This window comes from Heteronotia binoei, chromosome 1 (genome assembly GCF_032191835.1).
Source record: "Heteronotia binoei isolate CCM8104 ecotype False Entrance Well chromosome 1, APGP_CSIRO_Hbin_v1, whole genome shotgun sequence".
NCBI lineage: Eukaryota > Metazoa > Chordata > Lepidosauria > Squamata > Gekkonidae > Heteronotia > Heteronotia binoei.
Window position 1 is genome coordinate 114,168,203 of NC_083223.1, and position 18,726 is coordinate 114,186,928.

At 40.8% G+C, this 18,726-nt stretch overlaps 1 protein-coding gene across 3 annotated transcripts in view; it reads right to left on the reverse strand.

Moving 5' to 3' along the window:
- Positions 1–18,726, reverse strand: part of PTPRK (protein tyrosine phosphatase receptor type K) — a 755,588-nt gene that overhangs the window by 83,337 nt on the left and 653,525 nt on the right. For all 3 annotated transcript variants that reach the window (XM_060239139.1, XM_060239131.1, XM_060239123.1), the window contains exon 14: positions 2,919–3,057. In XM_060239139.1, the coding sequence (XP_060095122.1) occupies positions 2,919–3,057 (139 nt within the window). The remainder of the gene's footprint in view (positions 1–2,918; positions 3,058–18,726) is intronic.

Sequence of the window (18,726 nt, forward strand, 5' to 3'; positions counted from 1 at the left end):
TTGTCCATGTTTGGTGGAATTATAAAATATGTGAAAAGAATTAAAAATTATATATTACAATAGATAACCAACTAACCTATCCTAATGGAAAATACCAATTACTAACATTTCAACAGGATTAATTTTTAATATGGAATAGGAAAGAAGTCTAACATATTGTACATTTTGGCTAAATTACAAGATACCCTTTGCAACAGCTACTGGTGGTTTCAGGCTTTGGTGTAAAAGGGTTCATACTGATATGGCTAATTTATCAAGCAACTGAAAATGTGCCTTTGTTAATAAATCAGTGGAAGAAACGCTATAGATTCAATATTAGTTAAATCTGAATTCACTTCAATGAATTTGGAGATGCAAGTTTTACATGGAGCTCTTTCTTACTGCCTTCAAGACAATTTCAGGAGAGGATGGGAACAACATAGTAAATTCAATATACAGGTAAGATATACCTGTTGCCTTTTAACATAAATTAACATAGTACAATAGACATTTTGTCTATGCTATATGCATGGCTTAATATGTTCAGGACATACAGAAAGAACAGATACATGAATCTCATTTATGAGGTGACAAACTAGATGATAGGTGGCATGTAGTTCTAAAAATATCATACAACTAAGGTTCAATATGAACTGCTGTTCTGGAGCAAGTCCAGGTTATGCTAGAGTTTTGTTGCAGTATTCTTATTCTGCAGCTGTAGCCCTGGACCATGAAAAGCTTGAACATTCAAAAAAAGGGGTAAGGGGACCTGGAGACAGGAAATTATTGTCACCATTAACCTCTTGTTATGGGCAAGTAGGTTCCATATTGAACATTAGAGGTTCCTCTTAACAAACTTTCAATGGAGAACTGCTGAAATTCTACAGTTCTCTGGTACACTCAGGTGCAAGATCTGGGCAGCCTTGTAAGCAGAGCCCTTCTTTTATATAACAACAGCCCGCAAAAAATATACTTTTGGTTCACATGCTAATGTTTCATCTTCCCCTACTTGTTAGGTAAATAACCATTCCCTTAATGCATTGTTTCTAAAGTATGCATGTTTCTAAAGGTGAATAAAAGGACAGAGGGTGCATGTTAAGGGGAAGGAAAAGAAGAATCTAGGGACTTTGAATGTAGTCCTATAGTTATAGGCACATTACCACGCACACAGATGGTAATGGAAGACACAGCCCTTACAATATATGACGGTAAAGCAAGTAAGCATCAAAAAGCAGGAGACAACTAAATGCTAAATGGCAAAATACAAATACTACAGGACTTTTCCCAGTGAAGTATCCTTGTAATACAAATAATTTATTATGCTCAGATGTAAGGTGATCCAGCTGGGAAGCCTGTTCTGCACCTCAATTTGCTTAAATTTCTAATCCAGTTGGACTTCTGGTCATTTCAATATGAATTAGTCTATTGCATGTATGTTTATTCTTAAGCACAGAGGTACACAAACAGGAAAAAAAAAGTGAAAACACTGTTGGGAAAAATCACATATGTATCTAACTACCACAAAACACTGTAAGCATACCTAATATTTCTAATGCAGACGTTTCTTCTCCAAGTTATATATCTCCAGGGGATAATTGTAAAGAGGCAATAAATTAAAAAAAAGAGTTCTAATGGAAACTGTTAAGACAGAGATATGACTTTCAGGCACAACAGTAATGTGTTTCTAACTTGGCAAAATGAAAAGAAAAATAATTTTGTTTTAACGAAAGACAGTTACAAATATATCCTTATTTTCTAGATTTCTTTAAATAAAACCACTCTGCAATGCACAAAACTTTGAAGACAACAGCTCAGTGGTTGAGAATGTACTCGGATGCATGTGCAGAGCCTCGAGTTTAATTCCTGGCATTTCCAATTAAAGGAGCATGGCTGGCAGGAATTGAAAAGATCTCTCCCCAAGATCCTGGAGAACTGCTGCTGATTTGAGTAGACAGTATACAGCTAGCAGGACTGACACAGTATAAGCAGCTTTATACGTCCAAACAGTCCTAAAAGCAACCAGGACTGAAGGGTGAAAGGAAAAGATTCAGGAAAAGATGCAGGAAACATGAAAGTTTTTTTTTAATTACTTGTTTGATGCTCAGTTTTAAAATGCAGATTTATGAACTTTTATGTCAGATTTTTAATGAAATTTATAAGTTAAATGTTATTTAAACAACACTTAAATGGTTCAATGTGGTTAAAATTATTCTCTACTATTCCAGAAGATGGTGCTATTGATTTTTGTCAGGCTTGAGGAAACGTCTCAGAAAAAAAAGATTGTTGTTCAGGTATCAGTTAATACATTGTTGAAACATTTTAGATTTCCATACTTATGGAACATTTATGGTGATGTAATGTGATTTTGAATACAACTTTCTAATATTGTCAAAGATGGAGATGAAGGCAACAAAATCCATTAACACATTTTTCCAGACACTGTATGGCTACAGCTCATTAAGGCTGTTTAAAACAGAAAGATTGTCTTAAGCCTTACAAAACAGATGGGATAGTAAATTAATATTATTTCAATTAAATATATTGCCCATGCCTGTATAGTTTTCACAGCCTTGTACTCAAAAACATGATCAGGCTTTTATGGTATTGTACTGGTCTCCCCACTGTACAATTAGCGGTTGTCAACTCTGGGTTGAGATTTGGAGAAGGACCCTGGGGAGGATGGAGCTGGAGTGGGGGAATGCAACAGAAATGTGAGGCTATAGGGTCAGCCCTCCAAAGCTGCCAATTTTCCAGAGAAGTTGATCTCTGAAGTCTGGCGTTCACTTGTACTTACAGGAGAACTTTAGGCCCCACCACGAGGTTGGCAATACTATTCTACAATATGACTTACTTGCCATAGGCCTCATGATCTGTGAAATTATTTTAGATTACTTGACAAGATTGAAAAAAAAGTTAAATGCCAAATCTAAAACACTTACCTTTTTTTGACAATCAATATGACCAGGAGGAGGAGGAGAATAAAGACTAGAATCCCAGCACTTATTCCAGCTATTTTCACAACACGGTCTGTTTGCTTGGCTGGGTCTGGAATGACCTCTGGTTCTTCTGTTGCTGCTGCTGAAAGAAACAAAAGTAAGTTATTTCAAGTGTCTTGGTCAGAACAGACCACTGTCCCTATCAAAAGGAATGTGTGAGGAACAGCCAGCTCTGCACACATAGAACCCTTTGAAAAAGGCTGAATATCACATTGATGAACTGTTTGTCAAGGGAAAAAGTCTGGGAGACCAACTCCAAGCATCTCTCTTCAAAAGCTAACTGGTGTTCTTTGAAGGGACTTCATGTTTGTAGCCATTGAGTTGGAAAGGGACCCATGCGGGCAGGAGGGATTTCTAGGCTAAAACCCAAGGCATCAAACAGATTTGTAGGACATCACTCTTTTAAATGGATCATTTATCTACAAATTTCAACCCCAGTAAATTTACATTATATATGTATATGTATTACTTTAGAATTCATATTAATGAGAATATACATAAATGGCCAATATAATGACTATTATTACCACTAGTGTTTTGGTAAAATAAAATCTGTGTTAGATAATTTTAGACAATTGGCAAAACACATATAAATTTGTAGCAATTAGCATGTGTCTTTTTGATATCAGGTATAATGTATACTGTTCTTTCAAGAAAAGGGTTTGTCATTGCCCACTAGTTCAAATTTACACAAATGGTAGTAATAAGAATGGTAAGATGATCTTTTTTTTAAAAAAGTGGTAAGCGGAAAGTTAGCTAAACTGTAAGAGAGAGTTAATTGTGCTGCAGGTAACATCTTATATTGAAAAATATAAAGCAAAGCAGTGGTGGTGGAAAGTACTGTTGACTTATGGTGACCCCATAAAGTTTTCAAGGCAGGAGATATATAAAGGAGGTTGTCTGCCTTGTCCTGCATCTGTGTCAGAACCCTGGACTTCCTTGGTTGTCTTCCATCAAAGTACTAACCAGGGCTGATCCTGCTTAGCTTCTGATATCAATCAAATCGTGCTAGCCTGCACCATCGAGATCAGGGCATGAAGCACAGATATCAGGTAACATAAATTAGCTATTGTACAAATCAAATCTTGGCTGGGTTTAGCTGGTGGCAGGCTAAAGAGATCTGGGTCCAAATTCCAACTCAGCTATGAAGCTCAGTGGGAGCACTCTTCTCTGAGCCTAGCCTCCCAAGGCACTTATGAAGATATGTAAAAAATGGGCGAGGAAAGTTAAAACAAAGCAAATGCATTAGATATCTTTGTCTACGCTGTTATCAGTCATGAAGTCTGTGACATGGACATGTCTGGGCTCTTCTAGCTTATCACAGCAACAGCCTGCAGTGGGAGGGGATCCTGATGAGGAGTGAAGAATATCCAATGTGATGAGAGCATGAGTCCACATCATGGCAGGGGACTGAGCATGTGGTTAGGTAAATTGAAAAAGCTGCATCATGTTTCTGTCTACACCAGGGGTGGGGAACCTTTTCTCTGCCAAGGGCCATAAGGATATTTACAACATCATTTGTGGGCCATAAAAAATTATCAACTTAAAAAACAGTGCTCCAAGGGAGAATGATTCAGGCCAGCAAAATTAATGCAAATAATTGTTTTTCTATTTGAAGTCATGTGGGGAGAGCCTAATCTGGCACACACACACACACCTCCGGCCCGCCACCCTAGGCAAATGCCTAGGTCCAGGGCTTTTTTGTAGAAAAAGCCCAGCAGGAACTCAGTATCATATTAGACCACATCCCCTAATATTAGCATATTAGGTCACACACTCATTTGCATATTAGGCTACACCATCTGGGATAATCAAGGGCAAACTAAACTGTGTCAGTAACTTTTCCAGGTCCTGCAGCAATTCTGTCTGACCAGCCAGGCCCCAGGGAGGCTGCCGCACAGTACATCTGGGCCCTGTGATCCCTGCCTGGCCTTGGGGAGGCTGCTGCACAGTGCAGCTGGGCCCCACAATCCTTGCTGGCCAGCCAGGCCCCAGAGAGGCTACCACATGGCTCGGTTCGGCCAAGCAATCCTTGAGGGCCACATACGGCCCTAAGGACGGAGGTTCCCCACCCTTGGTCTATACCATGAATTTTCACTGTTGATAGTTTTTTTTTTATTACTGGTGCTAAAGAAAGTAATATTTATGTTCATAATCATGTTTTTAATTAAAGGGGCACTGGTTAAATATGCCACAATGAACTTTCCATTTCTAATTTGCACGGGCTTACGGAAGGAGTCCACTTTTCAAGTATGAAGTCTGTCTTGTATCCAGATCATTTCAATCTGCTGAGGTTGTGTTTTGAAAACACTCCCAATGGATCAGTCTATTTTATGTCTAGAGTTTGAAAAGCTTGTATTGTATTTGCAGTGGAAGATAAAGCATAAGTTTAACCATGAAACAGCTACTATCTAAGAGACTTTTAACTCACAAATTAGAAGGGTCCTTCAAAATGTTGGTAAATGCTGATAGTGAAAAAGGATTAATTAGCATGGGGAAAGAAAAAACGGCCAGTTGCCACATTACAATGTTTGGGTAGGTCATATGAATAGGCTGAAAGAATGCTCAGACTAAGGAAACCTGATATACTCTCAAGGTGGATAGTCATGCAGCAGAAGAACAGATTTGAGTCCAGTAGCGCTTTAAAAACCAACAAAATTTCTAAGGTATACACTTAAGAGAGTCAAAGCTCCGACTCTTGAAAACTTATATCCTGGAAAATCTGTTGGTCTTCAAGATGCCACTGGACTTCAATATGAGGTATGATGTATCAAAGTTAAGAAAATTCAGCTAATGGGAAAACTACACTCAAAATATGCTACAACCAAGCATTTGATGCACCAATTGGTAGCACCTAGTTGAAATTCTGGGCCTAGCTATATGCAGTTGTTACTGAGAGGCGCTGCCTGATATAAACGGAGTACCCCAGTGCAAATAAAGAGAGAGGGTCTCCTATTCTTGGTAAACAAAATGGAGTCTGACCAAATACAGGCCAAGACAACACTCCATCTAAATGGGTGGATTGGACCCAGTAGAGAGCTTGGTTTGGTTGGCGCATGCAGTCTATATCTCAGCGCAATCTCACCCATTTCTCCCTCCAGTGTCTTTAGCAAATTCGGCATCACACGTGTAATTGACTCAGATTTGGGCTCACATTTTGTTGGGGAAGTTACCAGAGAACTGTGTAAGGCTCTGGGAATAAAACAGAGATTTCACATTGCTGTACACCCGCAGTCATCCGGAGCCATAGAGAGAATAAATTGCACCTTAAGGAAGCTTTCAGAAAAATGGTGCGATCCACTGGGAAGGACTGGGACGAGAAGTTGCCCATCATCCTCATGGCCCTTAGAGAAACAAAGGCGGTACATGGTTTTTCCCCACACATGGTTATGACAGGGTGGAAAATGTTACTACCAGAAGCATTCTGGATAAACACACAAATCCCTTCTGAACTAGAGCCTGCCTTGGTCACGGATCAATGGGCGCACACATTGATTGGTGAGCTAAGCAAGGTCCATCACTAAGTAGCTCACCAGCTAGGAGTTGCCCAACAGAGGGTGGATAAGAGATTGGGTTGGGTTCGAAATCCTCAACAATGGGAAGTGGGAAAACTGGTTATGTATCGCAAACTGTTCCAACAAGAGCGCTCTCTGGATGTGAGATGGCAGGGGCCAGTAAAAATCACTCAGAGGGTAACCCCTGCCGTCTACCAAGTAGCCATCCCTAGAAGAGGAGCAGAGCCAAGGCTCAAGTATTTCCCAGTTGAAGGAGTGAAAAGGGAAGCCACCAGAGGCAACCACTCCTGCTGCCCCTATAGCCACAAGGAGATTCATGTCTGAGATAAATGTAAAACAGGTCTCTTTAAGCACACAAATGCAGTCCCACCAAGTTTGCCTAGCTGATACTTTCATTACCCTTTTGGAAGACGTCCCCACCCTCCCAAGCCAGACAAGAGGGGAGGATGCTGTTACATAGATAAGGCTGTGGGAAAAACGAGTCTGGAAAAACATAATAATTCCTTTTGCAGGTTGTGCCCTGGTTGAACAGATCGTTGAAAAATGATGGTAATTATATTTTATTTTGTGCTGCTTGCAGTAGGGATAGGCGCACCCCTAGCACAAACAGAGCAATTTGGGACGCAGCTGCACATTTGGGACTGTTATGGCCGCTTAGAATCTCCAGGGAGTCCCCCGTGCTCAGTAACTAGACATGGAATGTTCATTAATGTATATAAATGTGATGGAAAACAGAATCCCGGAGAGGCCATGACATGCTATTTAGCCTGGAGCCCAGAAACGCTTGTAGTTTTTAAGGACTACACAGACCTAAGAACAACCAAGACCCTGCAAGCCTGTCCCTCCAAAAGTATTATAAACTGTATTTTTAAGTTGTTTGTGAAGATTGAACAGTACTGTCACCAGCCTAAAAGCGGAGCTAGCAATCCCCATGGTTTGCTGGCTCTGGCCCAGACTCTCAAAAGTTCCTAGCAAAGAATCCCCTAGTACACAGATAGCACCCTGTTCGATAGCCATTGTATCAGCTGCTGTTTGGAACATCGGCGACCCGCTAAAAATCATTGGGTCAATTGGAACAGACCATTTCCTCCCCCATACTACTGAATTTCCTATCACACTGACAGACCCAAACGGGGAAAAGCACTCATTTGCCTCTGTAGAATGGAACCCGCTAAATTGGGCTATGGAAAGTAAAGCGATGTCAAGGCAAGGACCCCTTGATTGGATTGTCAATTTAAACAACACAGAATGCAGTAATGTAACGAGAGATCTAAGGTTTATTATGCTGGGCACTCTTGTTATTGATACCTACCAATGAAGGAAATTATTAATTGGCACTAAGTGACCTGGCAACCTTAACCTTTAATCCATTAATAGATGAGGTAGGATCCCTCAGAACTCTCTAATATCCAGTGATAGGATGACATGTTTTGAAACGTAATTGGCAGGAGATGGACTTAATCAGGCCACAAATGTCAGCCAAAGAAGTCAAAATTGACCTAAAAGGACTAGATACCTTGCTCCGTCTTAAGCAATGCGCTCCCTTTATTACATCTGGTGAGATGGGTGTAGAAAAATGGATGAATATGTTACAGTTAAAAACAAAACCCAAGAAGTCAAAACGGGGTTTTGCAGACTGGGTAGCATCCATTGGAGCAGGTATGGCAGTCCTATATTCAGCCAATCTGGAAGTACTGTCTAATAAATTGTCACGATCAGCCGTGGACACATCCAAGCTAGGAGAGCCTATCACACAATCTATGCATTCTTTGACTGGCGTACAACATGCTATTAGTTCAATGTTAATTACTTGGGAGCAAATAATGGAAGGAGACTTTCACCTCTTAGCGGACAATCTTCTCTCCCTCCAGGAAAATGTCTCGTGGGCAATCGCTTGTACCCAAGCGCAAGCCCTTGACTCAGCGACTGCCATGGGTGTGATTAGGCAAACCATGGACGGTCACATCCCCCAAGATATTCAACACCTCCTAAAGGCGCACATGACCCAGAGAGAAATGCAATTAGAAAGTTGGTGGTCTTTAGAGAAAACTGTTTTTGACAGGGCTCTGCAGCAGCTGACTCTGCTAATTACCACTGTGAATGCCAGCAACATTCTTATTTCATATCCGGTTGTCCCTCTTGGTCTCCAAATGAACTCAGATACAGTACTCTACGCCCAGGATAGTAACAGATGGGCTAGAGATACTCCTTCTGGCTGGAAGACTGTCCAAGGGTGTAGACATAAGGAAAATTTAGGATTTATATGTGAAGATGATGCATTTGAGGAGCACCACCCCTGCCTGAACCCGGGAATAAAGGTTTCAGGACAATGCCAATATGACTCTATGAACGAGTCCCAGTCAGCTTTGGTGTATGTGGGACAAGCGTGCATGTGCCTGAGGACGAGTTGTAATTATGCTATCATAAATTCTCTTTATGTGCAGCTCATGCTCCCCAAGATCAATCAATGTTTTTGCAATATTTCCACCATACATGGCTGTGACTTTAATTTTTCCACCCTAGTATAGACAGAACAGGAAATGTCTTTGTCCCCTGCATTGTATCAGTCTATTTCTCCCGTCTCCCTCAGCCTGGGTTTAGAACTCATTCGCAGCCTGCTCACTCACCCCCTCTTGAGTCAAGCATTGCAAGAGGCCAAAGAAGCGGGCGAAGAGGCTGCACTTACTGTTTTGCATAATGGAGCCCGAACAGTGAAAATCTCTGCCGACATCATTTCTCATGCAAAATATTCTTGGTGGGAGGTATTTCTTGGTTGCAGCCCAATGGCTGGGGGGCATTCTTAGTGTTATGCTACACCCCATTGTTGTAATCTTAATTTTTCAGATTGTGGTAGTGGTAGCATTCATAGCAGTAGTCTGCTGGGTTTGTAAGCAAATCAAACACATTGAAAGCTTCTCATACTCCCTACCCCTGGAACTGCTGCAAATGAGGAAATGATACTGTGGGAGAAAAATACCCACCAGTTTCATTCCCCCCTTTTCCTTTTGTTTATGCTTAAATTCTTTTCTTTACTATATTGGGTGATTGGAATCCCAACCTGAAGACTGTCTTTGACAAAAATTGGGGTCATTGTGGTAGACCCAGTGCAGTTTCTGTATTGTAGTGTCTCCACATTATAGAGACTATCATCTCTGACCTTCAAGAGGTCTATGCAGAAAACTTAGACTGCTTGTATGCATGGCCACACACAGAAAAGGTCATCGGTTTGACAGTCACACCTGCTTTCCTGTCGGGCAAGCCTGGGTCAGAACAGACTCACTGGAGGCCATGGCCCCAGATACTGACACATCGCTGACACTCAGGGCCTACCTTGAAGGGACCTACTTTCATAATGATATGTTAATGTTGCTGCCAATTGATAATACGACAGCTCACCCTCGCATATGCAATATATATGTATTATGACAGCACCTGGTAATAAGGATCACTGCCAGAATGGGTCTGGAATGTATTCCCCCATAATGCTTCTAGACAACAGTTTTACATAAGTACAGCCCTGTAAGAGATGGAGCATGCTCCGAAGAAATAAGGAAAAATGCTGAGGGATTGTGGGAGTAGGGTCAGAAAGCTCGGCCATGCAAGGAAACCTCCAACCCCCTCACGATGCCAAGAAAAAGGGACTGCACAGGCACATTTTTCTTTTTCTTTCTTTTAACAATCAGAAAGAAGGGGACCCCTAATGTTAGGGTCCTCTGGGAACAAAGGGGGGAGGAGCGGGCCTTCCCTGGCCTGTTACTGGTTAGGATTCGGGAGCCCCTGTCAAATCAAGACCTACGTGGGCTCCGATTGGCAGGATGAGGGGGAAGAATTGAAAGTGCAGGCTTGCATTGCCGAGACCCAGCCTTACAGTGTGAAAGCCCTTTTGGTTCATAATAAATATGGGTATGTTGCACCAGCATCAGAAGAAGGTTGGGGGAACCGAGAGAACCTTGTAATATTGGGTTTAGGAATTGTGTCTGTCACTGAATAAGCTAGAAGTAAATTTCTTGCGCCCTTCCAAAAATGAACCCATCATGCTCTAGTCCAGTTTAGCATATTAGGGGTCTGTCGCCCTATCAGAGCTTTCTTCCATGTCTGTGTACTGTTGCTGAGCAAGACTCTGGGCTGTTTGGAAAAGAATGCAGCCCAACTTTACTGACAAGCTCTGCAGCCTTAAAAACTAGGTTTCTCCTAAGGATATGTTTTATCTGAAAATGAGCTAACATGCAAGTTTATTTTATGTCTCCAAGTGCCTTTGCGCAGGTCGTGATTGTCCACTCTGGAGCCCAGGGATTTGTGGGCGCTTGTTCCCCATGAAGCCTTAATATTCTTTAAAGAAAAAAAAACAATCAGTCATCCGGGCAACCACCCAAATCCTGGGGACTGAGCCTCTCACCCCAGTGCAAAGGAAATGTATTATGAAAAAGAAAAAAAGGGAGACGTTGCAGTGCCGACCGGCACGAAGAAGCCTGTAAAGAATGGAGAACCGTGAGTATAGATAGAAAACTATGTTAGATGAGTGTTGTTTTGCAACCTGGGTCAAAGGCAGACTGCCTGCCAGACTCACCATGTATTTAGCCTTCATATATATTGTATGCACATTTTACATGAGTGAATTTGATGCTTCTGGTGGACTGATTTAGTAAGCACCCTCATATCTCTTGTATATAGCCTCGTCCTGTCGCATTGTACTCATGCACAAGCCATTTTGATTAGCCATTACTATTCAAATATACCCTCTCATCAGCACAGATCCAGAAGAGAAAGTGTCCCCAGTCCTCCATTTAAATTTGATATTGTTGGATTTGGTCTCAAGAAAAACAACAACGAGCTCTTAGAGAGCTGGTGCCCCATTTTTCTAGATGACACTCATGTCCCTGATACTTTTGCTGTCTCATTCTCTATTGTCTGTGCCTCTTCTCTGAAAAGTGCAGTTCCCCAACGGCAGCGCCACCTGGCATAATAAATGTGCGGTCATCATGTCCATAAGCACGACCGCAAAGGGGGGATTGTTACTGAGAGGCGCTGCCTGATATAAACTGAATACTCCAGTGCAAATAAAGAGAGAGGGTCTCCTATTCTTGGTAAACAAAATGGAATCTGACCAAATACAGGCCAAAACAACACTCCATCTAAAGGAGTGGAGTGGACCCAGTAGAGAGCTTGGTTTGGTTGGTGCCTGCAGTCTGTATCTCAGCACAATCTCACCCATTTCCCCCTCCAGTGTCCCTGCCCAAACGGGATGCATAATGACATGGGAACTGTGGGTAAGTAGTACTCTCACTCTGATCTTCTGGAACTTGCCAAATGTCTCTTCCTCCAGTCTATCACCTCTACCTTGCTAAATCCAATCAAGTGCATAACTTGATTGATCCTACCTATGATCCCTTTTCCAAGTGTCAGACAAAACCCGGTAACAAATTATGCAGTCCCTCCAAGCTTATCATCCTAGCAAAATGTGCGAAGTTTCCCAACATAGTGATCCAAGATAGCCATCTATGAAACATCAAAGCCCCTTTGGTAACTACCGACCCCCATCCATCGTACCTCTATAAAGTGTGGGTCAGAACCCCACCTCGGTTTGCATTCTGTAGGGCACCATTTGCAGTCTGTACCACCCGTTACTCCTGTAATTGGGTCTATAGGGCGTGTTACATTGGTCGCTAGCGTTCCTCTCCGTGTATTTTTCCTTTGGATGGACATCTCCTCAGGTGAATATTACCTGTTTCAATGACCTTTGAATTTCTCTATCGATAACCTCTATTTTTCTTAGACTCTTGTTTGCTTGTACAACATATGTATGTGTGTATAAATTCTCTTGATACATACTCTAAGTAAACACTATAAAAGATACAATTGCTTGGTCTATTCTTGGCTGAAAAACTGAACTCCATATTATTGAAAGCAAAGATCTCCGCTCCCGATTCGCTCTACCAAGTCTCTTAGCTATTTCCCCATCAAAATAAGAGACTTAAAGCACTGCCTGTAACACAGTAACCATGACGATGAAGATTCTGCATCATTACATCAGATTTAAGGGTTATCTAAAGATACATAAGTAGTTTCTTGGCAGGAACAATGATGTGGCTGGGATGGAAGATGAAATAGAATCAGACACTGAGAAGGCTTGTCTTTGCTCTACATTGGAGAGAGAGGTGTCATGTAATGAGTAACCAAAGGAATGGCCAGGTGTGACAATCAAGTAGTAACTCACAGTGGTACAGTCATCTAAATCAGCAAGGGTGAAATGCTTAGAAATTGTTCTGCTAAGCTGTGAACACTTTGTATATATGTGCCAAGGGGGAACATAAGAAATCCTCAGTGATCTATCTAGTATAACATCCTGGGTCACAGAGTGATCCAACAGTTGCCCCAAAGGGTCAACAAAAACAGAGGCCATGGTATCCCTGGATTCTTCCATCCTAGGATGGTTTTCCATTGTGATCATGCTGCTGATAGGCATGTGCATGAAGTTATTGACTTCCAAAGCCTTATATGGTTTAGGATTAACATACTCAAAGAACAACCTAATCCCTTATGAACTTGCTTGACCACTGTGGTCATCTTCAGATGATGCTTTGGATGCCCCTGCCTCCTTAGATTAGGCAGGCAGCAACCCGGAGAGGGCCTTTTTGGTACTTCCTCCCCAGAGAGATTAATCTGTCCCCTTCTGTTGCCACCTTCCACTAGCAGGTGAAGACTTTTTGTTTCTTTTGACATTTCATCAACAATCCCTCCTTCCTAACCAATGCTTATATTTTGTATGTATTTTAACTCTATTTTGTAGTCTATTTTACTTGTTTTAATTGTGTGTGTTTGGGAGTATTTGTGTTTCCTGTATATTTACAGAGGTTTCTGGATGATCCCTTCTACCTCAGGCTGAGGTGTGAACAATTCTCTTCTGATTTTCTTTGAACAAACCTCCACAGCTATAAGTAACACTGCATTGAAATAATGTAACACTTTTAAAAAACACATTTAAAACCAGCTATTTGCAGGATGCAACTCTCCTCCCCCACACCTAAAAGGCAGCTTTGAGATGAGGGCAATTGATTATGCTAATTCCTGTGATTGCTGGTAAGGATTGGGCCCCTTGTAGTCATCAACAATGTAAGGAATAATTGACTAGCACTTCACCAAAGCCCTGCAATTGTGCTAAACAGCTTGAGCAGGTAGCATCCTAACTGAGGACCCTCCCCCCTTTTTACAGGTTTAAAATAAAACCTGCTCAAGGAAGGAATAGGATGTGGAAGGAATAGGCTGTTCATGGTCTGTACAGGAATAGATGATCTCACATGGAAACAAATGGGGAAATGCTGGAATGGCTGAAATGTGGAAGATCCTTGGTGTGACAGCAGCCCCCAATGTTGCAGCCAAGCACTGATAACCAGTTTTCTACCTCTGGATGTGGAGATTGCCTTAACATGGCTAATAGCCACTGAGCAACCTTTCATCCATGAAGCTATCTAATCCCCATCACTACACCCACTTGCAGCAAATTACACATAGTAACAAGGAGCTACTAGATACTCTTTCTTGCTTTCAGACTGGAATTCAACACTTGGTTTGTGAAGAACCAGAAATTATGTCTCATGAATTATACCATCTCTGGGTGATGCATGGTAAATCAGTGAGAAGATTCTGAAATCACTTTATGATTTCCCAAATATAGAACTGATGATTATAGGTGAAAGGGAGAATGGTATCCAGCTACAATGCATGCTACACTTTAGGATATGACAGGATGCTAACAAATATGAGATACAAAGCTTCATAGAATCATAGAATTGGAAAGGAGCAACAGGGTCATCTAATCCAACCCCCTGCACAATGCAGGAAACTCACAAATATATCCCCCTACATTCACAGGATCTTCATTGCTGTCAGATGGCCATCTAGCCTCTGTTTAAAAACCTCCAAGGAAGGAGAGCCCACCACCTCCTGAGGAAGCCTGTTCCACTGATGAACTGCTTTAACAGTCAGGAAGTTCTTCCTAATGTTGAGCCAGAAACTCTTTTGATTTAATTTCAACCCATTGGTTCTGGTCCTACCTTCTGGGGCCACAGAAAACAATTCCACATCATTCTCTAGATGACAGCCCTTCAAGTAATTGAAGATGATGATTCATATCACCTCTCAGCCTTCTCCTCTCCAGGCTAAACACGCCCAGCTCCTTCAACTTTTCTTCATAGAATTTGGTCTCCAGATCCCTCACCATCTTTGTCACCCCCCTCTGGACCCGTTCCAGCTTGTCTATGTCCTTTTAAAATGAGGTGCCCAAAACTGAACACAGTACTCCAGGTGAGGTCTTACCAGAGCAAAGTGATACCATCACTTCACATGATCTGGACACTATACTTCTGTTGATACAGCCCAAAATTGCATTCACCTTTTTAGCCGCCACTTCGCACTGTTGACTCATGTTCAGCGTATGATCCACTAAGACCCCTAGTTCCTTTTCGCACATACTACTGCTAAGACAAGTCTCCCCCATCCTATAACCATGCATTGGATTTTTCCTACCTAAATGCAGAACTTTACATTTATCCCTGTTAAAATTTATTTTATTGGTTTTAGCCCAGTTTTCCAGTCTGTCAAGGTCATCCTGTATCCTGTTTCTGTCTTCTACTGTATTTGTAACCCCTCCCAATTTAGTATCATCTGCAAATTTAATAAGCATTTCCTTTATTCCTTCATCCAAATCATTTATAAAGATGTTGAAGAAAACAGGTCCCAGGACAGATCCTTGAAGAACTTCATTTGTCACTCCTCTCCAAGAGAATGAGGAACCCGTTACAGATCCACCTAATGGTAACAGGATCCAAACCACATTTTACTGATTTGTCAACAAGGATAGTATGTGGAACCTTATCAAAAGCCTTACTGAAACAATGTCTACAGCATTCCTCTGATCCAGCAAGGTAGTCACTTTCTCAAAAAAAGAGAGAGAGCTTGTAAACCACTCTGTTCCGTGGGGAGGTGGTGCAAAGTGACTGTTTGCTATCACTGGGCACTGGAAACTGGGGTTAACTAACAAAGGGTTTTGGTGCTTCTGAGGACAACCCAGTGTCACATCACTTTGCCTCTGTGAAAAACTGAGTATAACTTAGGCAGGCAAAGTTCATTTATGACTTTAGTGGCCCTGCTGGAGTTATCTAGGGGGATAATCACTATGAACTTTTTCATACTTGCCTGGGCATGATGTTTACACAGTTATGGCAATTATGTTCTTTTCACAAAATTTTGGCTTTCTGATCTCACATTTCTGTCTTTTATATTGCTGTTTCTAATGTAAATTTCCATAATATTACCAAGAATAATGTGAGCAATTTAACTTTGTGTTGCTTTTGTTCAACTGCAGTTTACAACTCTAACAATGAAATAATTATGTCATTAAGACTACATAAGCTGTATCATCATCGAATTCCACAATGGTTAGCACATCCTCTGAATTAAAAGTCCAGCATTCACAGAGAATGTAAACATCTGGTACAGCTACAGAATGATTAGGTAGAAATAGTATGCACAATGTAAAATTGTTTAAACAAAAGAAGGTTGAATAAGAAAACCTATAACTGCTTGATATCCTGAGCTTTGAGCAATTCAGGAGAGTCTCTGTTCAGAAAATTTGTTTGATCAAAATCACTGCATATTTCATGACTTCAAAATCCTACTCATAGTCTAACATTTACTTTAATAATTCCACTTAATCCACAAAATCATTAGCCACTATCCAACATATGGGATTATAAAGATCTCTTTCTCCTACTTATAAATGTACACTACACCAAGCTCACAAAGCCAAGCCTTTTTTTTTAAAGGTAAAATAGTGCATTCTAAATGGATCAAACTGTTTTTAAATGAGGGAGTTATTATTTATGACACATGGAGTGCCCTACAATAAAATGTTGTAGTGTATTCCCCAGCCCCCAACAATGGTATCTTTGTTAAGTTCCTCAGCACTGTTTGGAGCACTGTCTAAAGTCTCCTATTTAAGTGAGGGGCTTCAAAAAAGGAGTAAAAAAGGATATGTGTCCCCTCCAAAGATCTTCTCTCCCCCTGTCTGGGCCGCAGCATCCCGGCCTCTCCTGGAGCTGCAGCAACCGCCCCCCTGGACTTCAGCCCCCTACCTGGCCTTCAAGATCACATTCTGGGTACATTGTATAGGTTTAGTTTACTATGGAAGACAAGAACAAACATTGACATATGAGCACATATTGACCTAATAAAGAAGAAATTCATATATTGTCCAAGTTGTCACATTTAGACACTTAAGGGTGAGAAGACCTTTACAAAGTATCATGAATACATAACTATACTATACTTTGTAAAATTCCTTGCACCATTCTCAAACCAAATGTTAAAAGGTATTTTTGTGATACTACACCATTAAGATCCAATACTTCATGATCCATGTAGTCATAGGTTTTTGGAGACTTACAAGTCCAGAAATTCTTGATTTTATAGATACAGTGAGGACATTTTAAGTGGAACCTTTGCATACTATAACTTTATCCAGCCATCACTGAGACATATTTGGTCTAACACAATGTGCAATCACAGTGGCTTAATTTTTTTAAAAAAAGTACATAAACCTTGTTGGTCTTAAAGGTGCTACTGGACTCTTACTTAAATTGAAGAGAATTTCACATTTATTGGGTTACACTAAGAATTTGCGCTTCCAATACAGAGACACTTGATCACAATATGATACATACAATATTTAATTAATATAATGTCAGTAAATGAGTTAAGAGTACCCAGGGCTTTTTTGGTAGAAAAAGCCCAGCAGGAACTCATTTGTATATTACACCACACCCTCTGACATCAGCAATGTTTCACATAAGGCTTTTGTAAAAAAAAAAACCCCAGCATTAACTTATTTGCATATTAGGCCACACCCCCTGACACCAAGCCAGCTGGAACTCATTCCTGTGCATTTCTGCTCAAAAAAAGCTCTGAGGGTATGGTAATCTAAATACTTTATAAATTCTATAGAGGTGCTGAAGGGAAAGTTTGGTTTCAAAACTAAAGATGCATTTGCCTGCCTGCCTGCTGTCTATAGTAGTAACCTGTATCTGGCAATCTCTGCTACAACTATAAAATAATTCACAGATTAGTTCACAAGTGAAGCCGATTATTTTTTTTAAATGCTTTTTGTGCTTTAAATCTAGATTTAAGGATTCTTGTGATCTGATTAAAATGAGAGAACATACTCTTATTGATGGCATGAAAGCAGGAAGACATCATCCTATGAATGTTATATTTTAAAATGCAAAATCTAAAAGTACAAAATAACAGCAAAGTAGTTCCCATGAAGTTCAAAATAAGTTCCTCTGTTCATCCCACATTATGGTTTGAAACTCACAAACAAATCCATAGAAACTCAAGTATCCATTTATAAGGCTATTTACAAATTTATCAGGTCTGTCAGATATGCGTTCAGTATAAATACAGTTAAACCCTCCCCGCAAAAACTATACATAATAAATACAAAAAATATGCCTTGGATTAATATTGATTTGTAAGATTATACAACCAATCAATGGTGGATTATTATTTCAAAAACAACAACATATATAATGTTTCAATGGATAAATAAAAGAAGAACTTAGAGAAGAATATAAATCACTGAATAAAACAACTGAATAAAAATGGGTTTTTCCATCTTTGCATTTCCACATGGGCAGACCTTCTAATGGGTATGGCTGTCCAGCTGCTTCATAGCAGGAACAGATGGAAGCTACAATCCACCCAGGGAGGGATTGAGAAGAAGCAGTCCTTCCCTTCCCTTCTTTAGGCCCCAGTACCAAATGAACAAGCCCTTATCCACCTGGAATGGTTTTGTTCTTGCAGTGTAGTACAATAGAGCCCTTCGGACATCCAGAGTATGAAGAGCATTCTTGACCTTAGTATCTAGAAATGGAAAAAAAAAACACCAGCAACACTCTTTCCTGTGTCAGATGAAACTGAGAAACCATATTTGGAAGAAATTCTAAACATGGGTGAAGCACCGTCTACTGAAAACTTTCAGAAATAGGGAGTCCACTGTCAAAGCCACTAACTCACTCATTCTCCTAGCCAAGGTAATTGCTACCAGGAAAGTTACTTTTCAGGAAAGCAAGGTCAGGGGCCACAAAGCCAAAGTCTCAAAGGAGGGCTTCATTAACTGAGCCAATTGACTGAAACCCACTGTGGAACTATGTGAAGAGCAGAGGAAAACACATTGAGCAGAC